Source organism: Chinchilla lanigera, unplaced genomic scaffold, assembly GCF_000276665.1.
Source record: "Chinchilla lanigera isolate Chin_1 unplaced genomic scaffold, ChiLan1.0 scaffold00093, whole genome shotgun sequence".
NCBI classification, from domain to species: domain Eukaryota; kingdom Metazoa; phylum Chordata; class Mammalia; order Rodentia; family Chinchillidae; genus Chinchilla; species Chinchilla lanigera.
Window position 1 is genome coordinate 7494198 of NW_004955494.1, and position 15229 is coordinate 7509426.

At 37.6% G+C, this 15229-nt stretch overlaps 1 protein-coding gene and 1 long non-coding RNA gene across 14 annotated transcripts in view; one reads left to right on the top strand and one right to left on the bottom strand.

Annotated features, from left to right (window-relative positions):
- LOC106146742 overlaps positions 1-15229 on the top strand; it is a 32344-nt gene that overhangs the window by 12991 nt on the left and 4124 nt on the right. The gene's annotated exons all lie outside the window — the stretch shown is intronic.
- Agbl3 (ATP/GTP binding protein-like 3) overlaps positions 3767-15229 on the bottom strand; it is a 72174-nt gene continuing 60711 nt past the window's right edge. For all 10 annotated transcript variants that reach the window (XM_013504933.1, XM_013504934.1, XM_005405496.1 and 7 more), the window contains 2 exons: positions 14206-14437; positions 3767-4744 (listed from right to left, as the gene is read on the bottom strand). In XM_013504933.1, the coding sequence (XP_013360387.1) occupies positions 4327-4744; positions 14206-14437 (650 nt within the window). In that variant the 3' untranslated portion in view covers positions 3767-4326. The remainder of the gene's footprint in view (positions 4745-14205; positions 14438-15229) is intronic.

The window sequence follows — 15229 nt, forward strand, 5'->3', positions numbered from 1 at the left end:
TAACTTTAAAAAGTGATTATTAATGCAGTTGGAATTAGTATCTACAGTAATATCTACTGTATTTATTACTTTTTCCCCTCCTTTTGTACCTCCTCTTGCTTTGACTTCTTGTATGATTCTATTTTTTTCTTTTTTAACCTATCAGTTATACTTTTTCACTCTTCCTTTGTAGTACAATTTACAACAAATTCAAGTTTTCTTTCAAACACTATACCATTCAATTCCTGGATGATGCAAGTGTTTTATAACAGGGCATTTCTCCCTCTGATCCTTTATAACACTGCTGCTGTTCATTTCATTTTTCTGTAGGCCATATCATTCAAATATGTTATTACTATTACCATCCTGAACTAAGTTATCTATCTGGATCAGCTAAGAAAATAAAAAGATTTTACCTGGCTTAGGTGGCACATGCCTGTAATCCCATCATTCTGAATACAGAGGCAAGAGGATTGTGAGTTTGAAGGTAGCCTGATCTACATAGTGAGATTCTCTCCTGAAAGACAACCAAACCAAATCAAACCAAACCAAACCATTCCTTCTCTGTTGCTCTTCCTTTATGTACACATTTCTGACCTTCTTTCAGAAGAACTTTTAACATTTTTGTTCTAAGGAAACTATACTGGTAAAAAAAAATTCCCTCAATGTTTGTCTAAGAAAATTTCTCTGTAGTTTCAAGGTACAATTTCAGTGGATGCAGAATTTTAGGTTGGTGGTTGTTATGAATTGTTGTGTATCACAGAGTTCCCATAAGGAAATCCTGATCCACAAGGTGGTAGTATTAGGAGGTGAAGTCTTTGGAATATAATTAGGTCAGGAAGATACTGTCTCCTCATGAGTGAGGTTAGTGCTATTATAAGAAGAGATATGAAATGCTCACTGTCCTTGCCACATGAGGATAGAAGAAGCCAGCTAGCTACAAACAAAATGAATCTCCTTGCTAGATACAGTGTTGGTGTCTTGAGCTTGGATTTCTCAGCAGTCAGAGCTGTCAGGGATAGTTTCTGTTGTTTAAGACACCCACTTTTTGGAATTTTGTTAGAAGCCTGAAGTAAGTGCTTCTCTTAACACTTTACATATTCTTTCTACTGTCTTCTTGGTTACACGGTATCTGAAAAGTCAGATATAATTGTTACCTTGCTCAGCTATATGTAGTATTCTCCCTGCCCTCATGTCTTCTTTGAAGTTTTCTCTTTTTTTGAGACAGGGTCTTGCTATGTAGCTCAGATTGGCCTTGACCTATGTAGATTAAACTATCCTTGAACTCTCGGAGATCCTCCTGCCTCCCTGAGTGCTGAGATTACAGGCATGTGCCACCACACCTGGCTGTGTTTTTTCTTTGATTTTTTTTTAGTTTTATATGACATGTAGGTTTTTCTGGTATTTATGGTTCTTGGTGTTCTCTGAGCTTTCTGGACCTGTGGTTCAGTGTCACTAGTTTTGGAAGTTTTTCAGTTTTGGCTTTAAATTGTTTAACTTTTGGTAAACCCATTGTACGTTTCGCCTTTTCTAATTGCCTCACAGGTTTTAGTTTTTATACTTGTTATTGTTAGAGTTGTATTTGTATGCTGGGGTCTTGCCCATCCTAGGCAGGTGCTCTATCATTGAGGCACATCCCTAGTCCCAAATGATTAACCTTTAATGACATTTTTTAGAAACAGTGCCTTGTTATGTTGCAATGCAAGCAGAAACACCAAAATGACACCCAGGATTTGGAGGCAGATTTACTTTACATCAATGGGCACTGATTGGGATCATACCCAAAATATCAGGCCCTGATCCTTGGTAGTTTGGGGCTTATATGGGATTGTACAAGCAGGAAGTACAGAAGCAGAATATATGGTGGTTATTGATTGGCTCTTATAATATGTATCATAGTGACCAGCTATGCATCACAGTGACCAGCCACTTCAGCAGACAGAAGTAACAGAAACTTGTAACAGGAACTGGTACCTGGGCAACTAATAGATTGGCTGGGTGGGGGGGACACTTTCTGCTACAGTGTAGCCCAGGCTGGCCTCAAACTCATGATCTTTCTGTGAAGGAAAATTATGTATTTTTCGTTCTTATTTCTCTTTGCATTTAAGTTTTCCAGTTGCCATTGATATTTCTTTAAGCTTAAGCTTGTTATTTCATCATTTGTGTCCAATCTATTCATTTTATGATAATGCTTTTTAACTTCTAGCATCTCCTTTTGTTTCTTGAGTTTGATCTCTCTGTTTATATCGCCCTCTTCTATTTGCATGTTGTCTACTTACTCCCATTAAGACTCTCAGCATAGTAATCAACAGTTCTTTTAAGTTCCTCGGGGGAGTCTACAGAGGATTCCCCAGGGAAGGAAGCACTTGTGGTTCATCTTAGAGGAGGAGAGGCTTGCCAGAGAATCCACCGGGTGGGGCCGATGTCAAGAAGAGTGACAATGAATGGACTCGTGAGAGCGGCATTCTTGGAACACTAGCAGTTAAATATAACATGAAATGCAGAGTGGGAAAGTGGCCCACATAGCTTCCTTCTCTCCTAAAGCACTGTTTTAAGTATTTGCATCAAATAAAGTGTAAAGGGAGCAATTACAGTTAAAGACCAAAGTAAAATCGCTCAGGAAGTATCTCTTTACACCTCAGCCTTCCAGGAAGCTGGTTTATTATTGTTTCATTGTTTGCAAAGATGTTCTACTGGATAGTTTATAGCCTCAAACTCTCTGGCAATTGAAGGTTAAGTGATACTTCACTGAATTAAAGATCAAGATTTTCCTAGAGTTAGGCTTTTCTCCTAATCACTAAGACTACGGACAAATCATGTTTTGAGAGCTTTTACTCCATCATCATATCAGCTACAGTAGACACTAAGGAGAACATTCTCCTGCCTCTTTACCTGAGCACCTTTGGCAGAGGGCGTCCCAAGAGGGCGTAGATCTGTGCCTCTGCCCCAGAGAGTCACTGATGAGGAGAATTTTAGAACGAGAAAATGAATGTTTATTTTGGGGTAAAAAATTGGAGACTCCTGTACGGACAGGATACTTGGCTCGGAAGCATAATCTATTTTCTTCAGAAGAGAGCTGTTTCTTACCAGGTGTTAAAGATTCCTGAGGAAATCTATTGGTTAAGATTCTTTAAAACACAATCTTTATCCCTTTACAAAGGAACAGGCTGTCCTGAACCCTTCCTTGGCTGCTGGAGATACTGCTGACACCTCAGACCCTCCTGCTCCACCCTGCCCTGATCAGCGTGATAGCTACACCTTGACTTTCCCTCACGAGCCTGGCCCTCCTTCTGTGTAGCTGTGCCCTACACTGGATGCTGCGGTTGGCCCTTACTGGTGGACTCTGTTTTCTCTCTTACTATACCCATCCCCACTTACCTGCTGACAGACCTGTTTTTCTGCACGTCCCAAGCCCCACTGCCTAAAGAATGAAACGTATGCGGTGCTGGACTTGTTCAGCATCTACAGGGATAAATGGCTGGTGATGTCCACTCACCAGCTCTGACAGAAACTGTACATCTCACCTTTTTTGTTTTGTTTTTGTTTTTTTGAGACAAGGTCTTGTTGTATAGTTCAGGCTGACCCTGAATTAAATATATAGCCCAGGCTGGCCTCAAACTTGTAGCAATCCTCCTGCTTCAGCCTTCCGAGTGCTGGGATTATAGGCATGTGCCACCACACCCAGCTTGTACCTCTCATCTTTTACACCTCTGTTTCATTTTGAGAGGCAAAATGACTTTTATACCGTAATCTATGAATTTTACTGCCATTTTGTGCCACACTGTGGTCTGTGCAACTAGCACCTTTTAATATATGATTTTCTTTATTGGTTGGAGGTGTACAGCTTAGTATTTTACTCTGCATGGTATCATTTCTGTAATCATTTGAGTCATGTTTGCATTATAAGAACAATTATATGATATTCTAGTGGGGAGAAATGTCTCTTACATCACCAGTGGTTCCTCACTCATCAACCGTACAGCAGAAACTCAGGAAATGGTATTTGTTGACTAATTCATTTGAAGTACTTAGGAGTTTACAATGAGTGATAGTAATGTCCTTCTTCCCTTCAGCTCTTAGTTTTTTGGTCATGTTTGCTGAAGTAATTTTGGAAGAAATCAAATGTCGCTTTTTCCATGTTGACAAAATCAAATATAATATCGAAGTGTTTTATATTTTCTCTGGATTTCTCTTAAACTTCTGCAAGATGTTTCCACTGAAGACGCGGGGCGATCTGGAGTCTGTAATGTAGTATCTGCATGAGGGAGAGACAGGAAGAGGAGGGCTTTTCTTTTTACTGTGTCAGCCTATGTCATTTCTCAGTCTTCAGAGCAGCGCACAGCCAGACTAATTGTCCCTTTGTAACCTCCGCCGGAAGGCGAGAAGTCCGTCATTACTGTTTGCTTGCTCAACTTTATTTTTAGTTAGATGAGGAATCATCTGCTTAGGTTTCTGCAGGTTGGGTTCTTCAGCTGGAAGACTCCTGTCTTTTAGAATACTGGTATCCATTTCGAAACGTGGGGAAGCAGTCTCCCACTTGCTCCTGAGAGACTGTGCGTCTTCAGTCTTTGTGGCCTGGGTTTGAAAACATTTCCTCTTGTGGCCTTTGAAAGGTGAAAAACTTCCCAGTGGCCTCTGGGGCTCACACTGGAGCCAGTCTGAGGTGTTTGTCATAAGGCTTTTTGGAGTTACGAAAAGGGGACTTCTTGGTGTTGTCCAAGAGGTGCTGTATCTCTTTATATTTATGCAAGAAGCTTGCTTTATTCTAGAAAAGAAATGACAAATGTAAGTTTTTACCCAGCATATGCCTACTTTACACTCTGAGGTGTCTATTGTAATAGTACAAATTGGACATGTTTGGCTTTTGGGGAGTTCACTGTCCTTAGGACTTTTATCATCATCTCTATATGTATGAGCCAGGTCTTCATTTCCTCACTGTTTGCAGCACTGTCCCAGTCCTGTATTTCCAAGTGCCTGGAGGATATGATTACCTGCACAAGTTCCCTGACCACAGCTTTCCTCATAGAATGGTCGCTGTTGGCCCCAGCACCTTACCTGTTATCTAGTGGAAATACAGGTTCTCTAAAACTCCACTTTGCCCTCAATCTCTACCCTGTTTATTTTCTTTTTTTTTTTTTTTGTCTTTTTTTGGTTTTTCTCCAGTACCAGGAACCGAACTCACGACCTTGCGCTTGCCAGGCAGGCGCTTTGCCGCTGAGCTAAATCCCCAGCCCCTACCCTGTTTATTTTCTGAGGATAGATTCATTATATGATAATGCTATACAGTACAATTTTTTCTATGGCCAGTCAAAAGGTCAGTGAGTCCCACCTGAGCAGAGGGAGGTTTTGTAAATTACTCGTTGTAGCCACTAAAAGTCTCTCAGTTTTTCTGCAGAATTATAGTTTTTAGCCCAGAATTTCCACCGTATTTTTTTCTTTTTTTTTGGTACCAGGGATTGAACTCAGGACCTTGCACTTACCAGGCAGGCGCTGTGCTACTGAGCTATATCTCTGGCCCTCCACTGTGTATTTAATTAAACTTTTAAAATTGAGATAACTGTAGACTCACATGCATTTAGAAGGTGCATTACAGGCAGATCCCATGTACCCTTACCGAGATTCCTACAAATGTAACAGTTTGCAAAACTGTAGCACAATATCACAGTAAAGCTAAACGGATGTGGTTGGTATACAAAATGGTGCCCTCATGTTTTATTTTAAGCAATTAATTTTTAGTTTTTTTGAGATGGGGTCTCACTGTGTAGCCCAGGCTGGCCTTGAATTCACGGCAATCCTTCTGCCTCAGGCTCCTGAGTGCTGGGATTACAGGTGTGCACCACCACATTCATCCTTCACTCCTGTGAACCACTGACCTATTACCTATATAATATTGGTACTTCAAGAATGTCCTAAAAATGAGATCAAACAGTACATAACCTTTTGAAGTTAGCGTTTTCTTTACCACTCAGCGTAACTCTGTGCAGATTCATCTGGTTGTTCTGTATATCATGGATCATGCCTTGTTGCTGGGAACAGTCCAGGGCATGGGTACACTGTAGTTTAATGATTCATCCATTGAAGGACCTGCGGGCTGTTTCCAGTTTACAGCTATTACTACAGAGTTGCATGAACATTTGTGTACAGGTTTTCATGTGAACTTACATCTTCATTTCATCTGGATTAATTTCTAGGAGAGCAAGTGCTGGGTTATGTGGTAGTTACATCATTAGTTTTTAAAGAAGCTGCCAAATTGTTTTCTAGAGTGGTTGCCCCATTTTAAGTTTCTACCAGTAATATATGAATAATCCAATTTCCCTGCATCCTCCCTGGCATTAGTTGTTTTTGCTAGTTTTTATGTTAACCATTCTGATGAGTGTGCAGTGATACCTCTGTGTATTTGCTTTGCAATTCCCGAGTGGCTATGATTTTATATCTTTTCATGTGGTTGTGTGCCATCTGTATTGGCTATTTTCTAAACAAAAGTTTCTTGACTGTTGAATTTTGAGAGTTATTTAATCCAGATACCAGTATTTTGTGTGATTTTCCAGGATATTTTACTTATTACTTTATTTTTTACTTGGTCTGTTTATACTCTCAAAGTGACTTTTACAGAGCAAGATTTTTATTTTGATGAAGTCCAATTTCTTGATTTTTCCTTCTATGAATCACACTTTTGGTATTAAGCCTTAGGGCTTAGGTCCTGAAGAATATATATATATATATTTTTTCCTGAACGTTTTATAATTTTATGTTGCCCGGCAAAGTCCATGACCCATGTTGAATTAAATTTTTAGGGTCTAAGTCAAGTTTCATTTTTATTTTGTTTATGGATGTCCAATTTGTTAGACACCATTTGTTGGAAAGACATCTTTTGCATTTTTGTCAAAATCAGTTGAATGTATTCATGTGGGTTTTAGACTCGGTTCCGCTGATGTGTCTCTTCATTTTTCACTACACCAGCTGTGTGAAGTCTTGAACTTGCGTAGACTGATTCCTCCCATTGATCCTTTTTCAAAAATGTTTTTGCTATTTTAGTGCCTTTATATAAAAATTTTAGAATAATCTTGTTTATATCTGCAAATTGTCTTACTGAGTTTTTGCTAGAAATTTTACCAAACCTGTGTATCAATTTGGGAGCAACTGATGTTGGCATGTGTTGATTTTTTCCAATCCATGCTGGGTTTCTCCATTTGCTTAATTCCTTTCTCTCTCCCCTTCTTTTTATCCCTCTCTCCCTCTTTTCAGCTTCCTCCCTTTTTCCAGGACTTCCACACTGCTATATTCCCAACCCCTTTTATTTATTTATGTATTTTTATTTTGAGACTTGGTCTCACTGAGTCACTGAATTGCTGACACTGAGCTCAAACTTGTGATCACCCTGCCTCAGCCTCCCAAGAGTTGGGGTTACAGGCATTTGCCATGACGCCAGCAAGTTTTCTTCTTCTTTAGCCTGCTAATATGGGAGATTACATTGATTTTTAAAAATAGTGAAAGGTACTTTTCTATTTTCTGGAAGAAACTGTGGAGAATTGGTGTTAATTCTTCTTTAAATTTTTGATGAAATTCTCCCATGAAACTATCTGGGCCAAGAGATTCCTTTTTTTCAAATTCACAATTATGAATTCAACTTCCTTAATAGTCACATGACATTCAAATATTCTATTTCATATTGAGTGAGTTATGGTACAGCATGTGCATGTGCGTGCGTGTGTGTGTGCGTGCATGTTTTGAGGAAATGATCTATTACTTGTAAGTTGTCAAATTTGTGCATTTGTAATGTTTTCTACTGTCTTTTTGACAGTACTATCATTGTGATGTCCACAAAATCTTTAGTGAGAACGCTTGTTTCATACTTATACCAGTGTCTCATGTATTTTTCTTAATTTCTTTGTTAATCTTGACTAAGGTTTGAAAATTTTATTGATATTTTCATAGATCCAGTTGTTTCACTGATTCTGTTATTTTTCTTTTCAGTTTCATTAATTTCTGCTTTTATCTTCATTTTACTTTCCTTCTCCTTGTCTTCGGTTTATTCACTTTTTTTTTTTTTTTTTTTTTTGAACTGGGAATCGAACATAGGACCTTGTGCTTGCCAGGCAGGTGCCATGCTGCTGAGCTATATTCCCAGCACTCACTTTTCTTTTTACAGGTTCTTGACAGGGAAATTTATGGATTTAAGACTTCCTTTTTCGCGTACACATTTGGTTCCATACATTTCCATTTTGCTACTGCTTTAGTTGTATCTCAAATTTTTATGTAATGTAGTTTCATTTTTATACATTTCAATATAGTTTTTTCCCCTTTTTACTTTATTTTGAAGAGAATTTTTTTAAAAAAATAGCAAAATGCCAATAACATAGATAAAAACAAAACAAAGCAAAAACAATAAGAATGATACAGGGTTTCAGAACAAAATGATAGGGATTAACCGTCGTTGTTATATTACATATTTTTAACTTCATCGAAGTTGGTCAGATTACCAGATGTAAGAATGCAAGATTAATTAAACCATTAAAGAGAATATAAAATAAAAACAAAAAAATTATAAACAATACAGAGTTTCAACAAATAAGATGATAGAAAGAATGGCTATCATTAAGAAATCAACCAGTAAAAAATGCTGGAGGGGCTATGGAGAAAAAGGAGTCCTTCTCCACTGCTGGTGCGAGTATAGATTGGTGAAACCACTGTGGAAATCAGTGTGGAGATTCCTCACAAAACTAGGATTAGAAAGTCCACTTAACCCAGCTATTCCCCTTCTGGGTATTTTCCCAGAAGAATAAAAAACATCATACCACAGTTTCGTTCCCTTTGAAACAATCTTTACCTCATGAATTGCTAGGAAGTGTTTTGCTTAGTTTTCAAGTGTCTGGGTTTTGTTATTGTTCTTTTTGTTATTGGTAGTTTGAGTCCACTGTGGTCAGGAAGTACACTTCATATTGTTTAAATTCTTTCAAGTATGTTGAGGTTGGTTTTACCACCAGAATATGGTATAATTTCCATTCACACTTGAAAAAATATGTATTGTGCTGTTGTTGGGTGGAGTGTTTTACAGTTTATAAATTGTATATTTATATTCTTATTGAATTGATTTTGGATTTGTTTCTTTCAGTTTTATTTCTGCTTTCAGTTCTGTAGTTTTATGCATACCATTTAAAGTTGCTGTGTTCTTAGTATATTGACTTTTGAATCATTATGGAATGCCCCCTCTTTCTAAGAGTTTCATTTCCTCTGAAATCTGTTTTATTTAATATTAACATAGCTACCCTTTCATTTATTATTAATGTTTGCATGACAGATTTTCTTCCGTCCTTTTATTTCAGCCTGCCTGTACTGTCATGTTAGAAATGAATTTTTTTTTTTTTTTTTTTGGTTTTTCTCCGGTATCAGGAACCGAACTCACGACCTTGCGCTTGCCAGGCAGGCGCTTTTGCCGCTGAGCTAAATCCCCAGCCCCAGAAATGAATTTTTTTATGACTGTGTATTACTGGGTAATATTTTAAAATTTATTCTGCCAATCCTTGTCTTGTTTTCTTTAGACCATTTATGTTTAATATAATTATTGCTATCTTAAGGTCTAAGTCTTCTTTTTCTTTGTGTTTTGTTTGTTTCCTTTTTCACTGTCTTTGTTTGTTTCTTCTGTCTTCCTCTGTATAACATGAACATTTCTTAGAACTCTATTTTTATTTATCTATAGTGTGGTTTTTTTTTGGATTTTAGAAGAGTCTCATTATATAGCCCAGGGCAGTCTTGAACTCATTAGGTAGTCTAGGCTGACTTTGAACTCTCAATCTTCCTGCCACAGCCTCCTGAGTGCTGGAATTACCAGACTGTGCCACCATACTTGGCTTTATAGTGTTTTTGAATGTATCCCTTTGAATAGCTTTTTTTTTTTCCTTTTTGAGACACGGTTTCACTATGCAGTTCAGGCTGGCCTTGAATTCATTTTGTAGTTCAGGCTGGTCTTGAATTTGCAGTGATCCTTGTGCCTCAGCCTCCAGAGTGCTAGGATTACAGGCATGCATCACCACACCAGGCTTTGAATAGCTTTTGAGATATTGCTCTACAATATATAATAATATTACATATTTATGACATTATAGTTCAGGGATTAATTCACCTTACCAGTGTGAGTCAGGTATAGAAACCTTACTTCACTTCACATCTCTCTACCTTCTCACACTTCTAATTGCCTTAAATGTTCCCTTTATATACATTCAGAGTCATATCAGGGTTATAATTTGTCCTCCCATAATAAAAAGTAATTCAGAAAACCAATTATATTTATCTATATTTTGCTTACTATATTCTGTCTTATGATCCTTTTTTAGCATTTCCTATTTGTTTAGAAAAATTCCCTTGGCCACTCTTATAGAGTAGATCTTCTGGTTTTACTTCATCTAAACATTTCTTGATTCTCCTTTGTTTTCACTGGGTATAGAATTTTAATTCTTCAGTTCTTTTATTTCAGTAATTGACAGTGCTGTGCCATTTCTGGTCTCCAAGGGTTCTGATGATAAACTGTCATTCTGTTGTTTTTCAGGAAAAGTGTTGTTCTTCTTTGGTTACATTCAAGATATTTTCCTTTTAAAAAAAGTTTTCAGAAGTTAAATTTGAGTGTGTCTTGGCACGGATTTCTTTCTTTGAGTGTATGTGATTAGTGGTTTGCTCAGTTTTTTGATTGTAGGCTTATGTTGCTTGCTAAATTTGTGAATTTTCAGCTATTATTTATTTGTGTGCATTTTTAGCTCTGTCTTATTTCACCTCTTCTTCTGAAACTTTGATAACACCAATAAAAGATCTTATTTTGTAGGCCCACAGGTGTCTGAGACCCTGTTCATTTTATTTTTAGTATATTTTCTCTCTGATGTTTAGGTTGAATAATTTCTATTTTTTAAAATCTCTTTCAGTTCACTGACTCTTTCCACTATCCTACCATGTTAACATGGTTAAACACTGAGATTTTTAAATTTATTATTGTGTTTTTTTGTTGAAAATTTCTCATTTGGTGCCGGGAGTGGTGGTACATGCCTGTAATCCCGGCACTTGGGAGGCTGACACGAGGATCACCAAGAGTTCAAGGACAACCTGGGTTACATATTGAGACCCTGCCTCAAAAAACATTTTTTTCCCATTTGGTTCATTTTAATATCTCTTTCAAAAAAGTTTTCTATTTTTTCATTTATTTTAAGTGGTATTGTTGAAGCATTTTTACTATGACTGCTTTAAAAATCTTTGTTAGAAAATTCTAATATCACTATCACCTTAGCATTTGAAACTACTAATTGTCTTTTTAACATTATTTTGAGATCTTCCTGGCACTTAATAAGGTGATTTACTTCTGATTAAAATGGGCATTTTTATACTATGAGGCTCTAGGTTTTATTTAAGCCTTCTGTCCTAGCCAGCTTTTTGTGATTCTGTCCCAAAAGAGAATTAGGGGAGTATGTTCAGATGGAAGTAGATATCCAGGCTTCCTGCTCAGATTCTATGAAGGCCGGAGGGGAGGGGCTCCTAGTTACTGCCAGAAAAGCACCAACGTCGCATCTCTTTACACACCCTGGCCATATACACCTACAGGAGATGCTTTTGGTTGTCCTCTCCGGGCACAGTTTGCCCATTTCTGAGTCTTTCTCTAGGTCCACAGGGTGGGATTTCAACAGCCACGTAAATACCTATGTGTAGGTAACTGCGGTACCTCTACCCACCGGCATGATCATCAATCAGATATCCTTCCCTACAATTCAGAGTTGGGAATGAGAAAGAGCAAGCAGTCAGAGCGGTACAGGATGTAAACTTGTGAGCTGAGGGATGTGAACACTTCTGCAGAGAGAGAAAACCAGACTGGAGGTGGCTAAAGAGCTCTGATAGTTTCCTACTTCCTAGTCCTAGTTCTTTTCTGAAGGCTGGCTGAAGCCCTCTCCTCCAGTTTCCATGAATAGCTCGTCCTTTCTTATAATGTTTTCCTTTTTACTTCCTGCTTTTTAACTGAGCTAGTTGGAAGTGGTTTCTGATATCTGTAAACAAAGAGGCCTCAATACAACCTAGTATTTGTCTACACCTTCAGGATCAGGCCAGACCACATTGAGTGTTTTTCTGGGTTCAGAATAAGTAAGGAATCTCTTATGAAAGTAATGACTAAACATTAATTGTCACCCAGACCTTCCCAGCTCCAGATTCTCAGCTTCTCTGCCTCTGCTTTGTCAATAGGTTCCTGATTTGAGATTTGTCGGTATTACTGTATTTGATCCCTGGCTCCCCTGGACCTTCCACTATGATTCACCTGCCCCATAATAGCCAACTTACTGTCAGGCTCCACTTTCTCCAGCGTGATTGCTACCCCACTCCATGAGAAACTGTCACCAACTGCTCACTTTTATAATGTTGCTGATTATACAATGAAGAAACATTAATTAAACATTTAGAAAAAACAGTGTGAAGAGGAAGGTCATCCATGCCCATACTTTATGCACAGTTAATCATTTTGGGAAATATCTGCTTTTAGTTTTTCTACTTTAAATGTGTTTGAGTGTATATAATAATGTTTACACACATATAAGTACAATATTATGAAGTCAAACTGTTAGCCTTTTTTATCCACACGTCATTTCATGTTAATCTTCACCTATAATATTGAATAGCTACATAATATTTCATTTTATAGATGTACTACAATTTATTTAAGCAATCTGTTTTTGAGCGCTTAGACTCTTGTATTCTTTTTTGACTCTTCTAAACAATACCGAAATGAACATCACTTTAATAATAATAATAAGCCTTTTAGCCCTTATTTATGTTTTCCCTATAAGGGTCAATTTCTAAAAGTAGAATTTTGTAGTGACAATGAATGTATCTGAGCTGAGGGTGTAGCTCAGTGGTAGAGCTAGTGGGTAGCATGCATGAGGCCCCGAATTCAATCCCCAGTACCACACACACACAATGTAAGAATGTATGAAATTAAGGATTTTTCATTTATATCATTGGATTGCTCTGTAGAAACTCTGTACCAATTTAGGTTCCCACAATCAGTGAATGGATTCTTCCCTGAAGAAGCAAGAATGGAATTTCATCATTGTGTTAGTCTATATTCTTTGGATTTTGCCAACAGCCTACATTTCTAATGTTTGTTACTATACTTTTTCTTTTATAGTTTAACAACTATAAGAGAAAGCTATGTCAATTTTTCTCTGAAAAGATTCCCGATTTTCCAGTAAATTTGTAGGCATTCTTTGTATTTTAAGTATACTGGTTCTGTTTTTCAGTTATACTATTAAGAGAAAAAGCAAGGCATAATGCTGAAGTTCAGAGGGACAGTGGAACCAGAATACCCAGCAGGCTTGAATCCTGATTCTGCTACCTGTTGGAACGTGTGGCTTCAGACAAACCACTTGATCTCTTTATACCTTGATTTTCTTATGTGTAGAATGTAAGGTGTGCAGTTGGCCCTGTATCCATAGGTCCTACATCTATGGATTCAACCAACTGTGGATTAAAAATACTTTTGGATCTGAGGTTAGTTGAATCTGTGGATATGGAAACAAGACATGTGGAAGGCCAACTATATACAGATATATAACCTAGACTTCTAGCACACAGAAAATACTTTATAAAGTTTGTTGGTAATATTAATATTATACTTAGTCTTTTCAGCTTGTTACTTCCTTTGCTTATACAGATCTTCTCTTGGTCTTAAGAGATTTTTTTTTTTAATTTTTAAAAGAAATAACGACCCCTTTTGCTGCCTATGGGTATCAATAAATTGAAGTAACACAAGTTAGTCATTTTTAATTCTAGTTGTTCACTAGGATTATAAGGTTTAAAAATACCTGAAAATTTTCATGTCAGGCTAGGACCATACTATTTATGCACACTCTATTCATAGGTCCAAATGAATGAGTAGTTTCATACAAACAACCACTCAAATAAGGCCTTAGTCCTTCACATGTCTAGTGTTTTCTTAAAGCTTTGGACTTTTGTCCCTTTGTCAAATGTGGTATAGTTTACACCACTTTCAAAAGCCTATTTGTTTATCCAGGATTGTGTCTTATAATAATGAATTAATAAGTATCACTTCCTTATTTAAAAATGAATTAAATAGTAGAAATTGGTTGAGGGTATAGCTCAGTGGCAAGGTACTTGCCTTACCTGCACAAGGTCCTGGGTTTGATCTTCAGCACTGCAAAAAAAAATTAAATACTTAGGGATGATAGAATTATATTGACTTACTTATGTGAAATTGGGAGGTTGGCTCTCGAATTGAACAGCTGTTTTATCTGACCGGCATCTATGTTTTTAGGGCTTTCCATGATAGGGAGGATATACTGCAACAGTTCTTGAGATTGAACTATTCTTTTATCCCTGTAGATATTTTTTTCATCATCTGTCCAATTCATGCCAGTTTTCTTGCTTTGGAAAGATGTGCATTCTTTCACTTTGTTTTTTAAATTGTCATGCAGATCTGGGGAGCAACCACAAAAATTTGTATAAGCATATGAAGTGTATTCATTAAGCAATTATTTATGATGCCACATTATATACAAAAATTTTATCTAAAAGTCTTTGTACATTTGAAGTTTATACTTTAATGGCACTGGGAAAAGATAAACAGAAAGTAAAATATACAGTATATCAGACAATAATGACGTTTATAGGATAAAATAAACGTGGGGGAACAATAGAAAGTTCTTGGGGGAATGGTTACTTTCCATTTTTAAAAAGGTGTTGCCAGATGTGGTGACACACATCTGTAGCCCAGCTCTCCAGAAGCCGTAGGAGGGAGAAGTACAAGTCCTAGGCCAGTCTAAGCAAACCAGCAAAACCTATCTTAAAATAAAACTTTTATAAAAGGGGCTGGGATGTACCCCAGTGCTTGGTGGGTTCATTCCCAAGTACCACAGAACATTAGTAATTAATAATGATATTAAGAGAAGGCCTTCCTGTGAAGCTGACCTGTCATCGGAATTAAGGATAAAGTCACTCCAGCCTGGGGAGCAGCAGCAGAGGCCCTCGGTGAGGAGGAGCATGGGGGCAGGACAGCAAAGTGGCTTTAGGGGTGGAAGCAGAGTTCACTCAGAGGAAAGTCAGAAAGTTGTAAGTGGAGGTAGGCGACTTGGATTTAGGTCTCATAGGGCTGCCCAGGCCATGGAAGGCCTAGGGTTTCTGCTGAGTGTAAATGGGGAACCACTGGAAGGCTTTGAGCAAGGTGTGAGATCTGGGGTTTGTTTCTAACAAGGTGATTCTGGATCTGAGT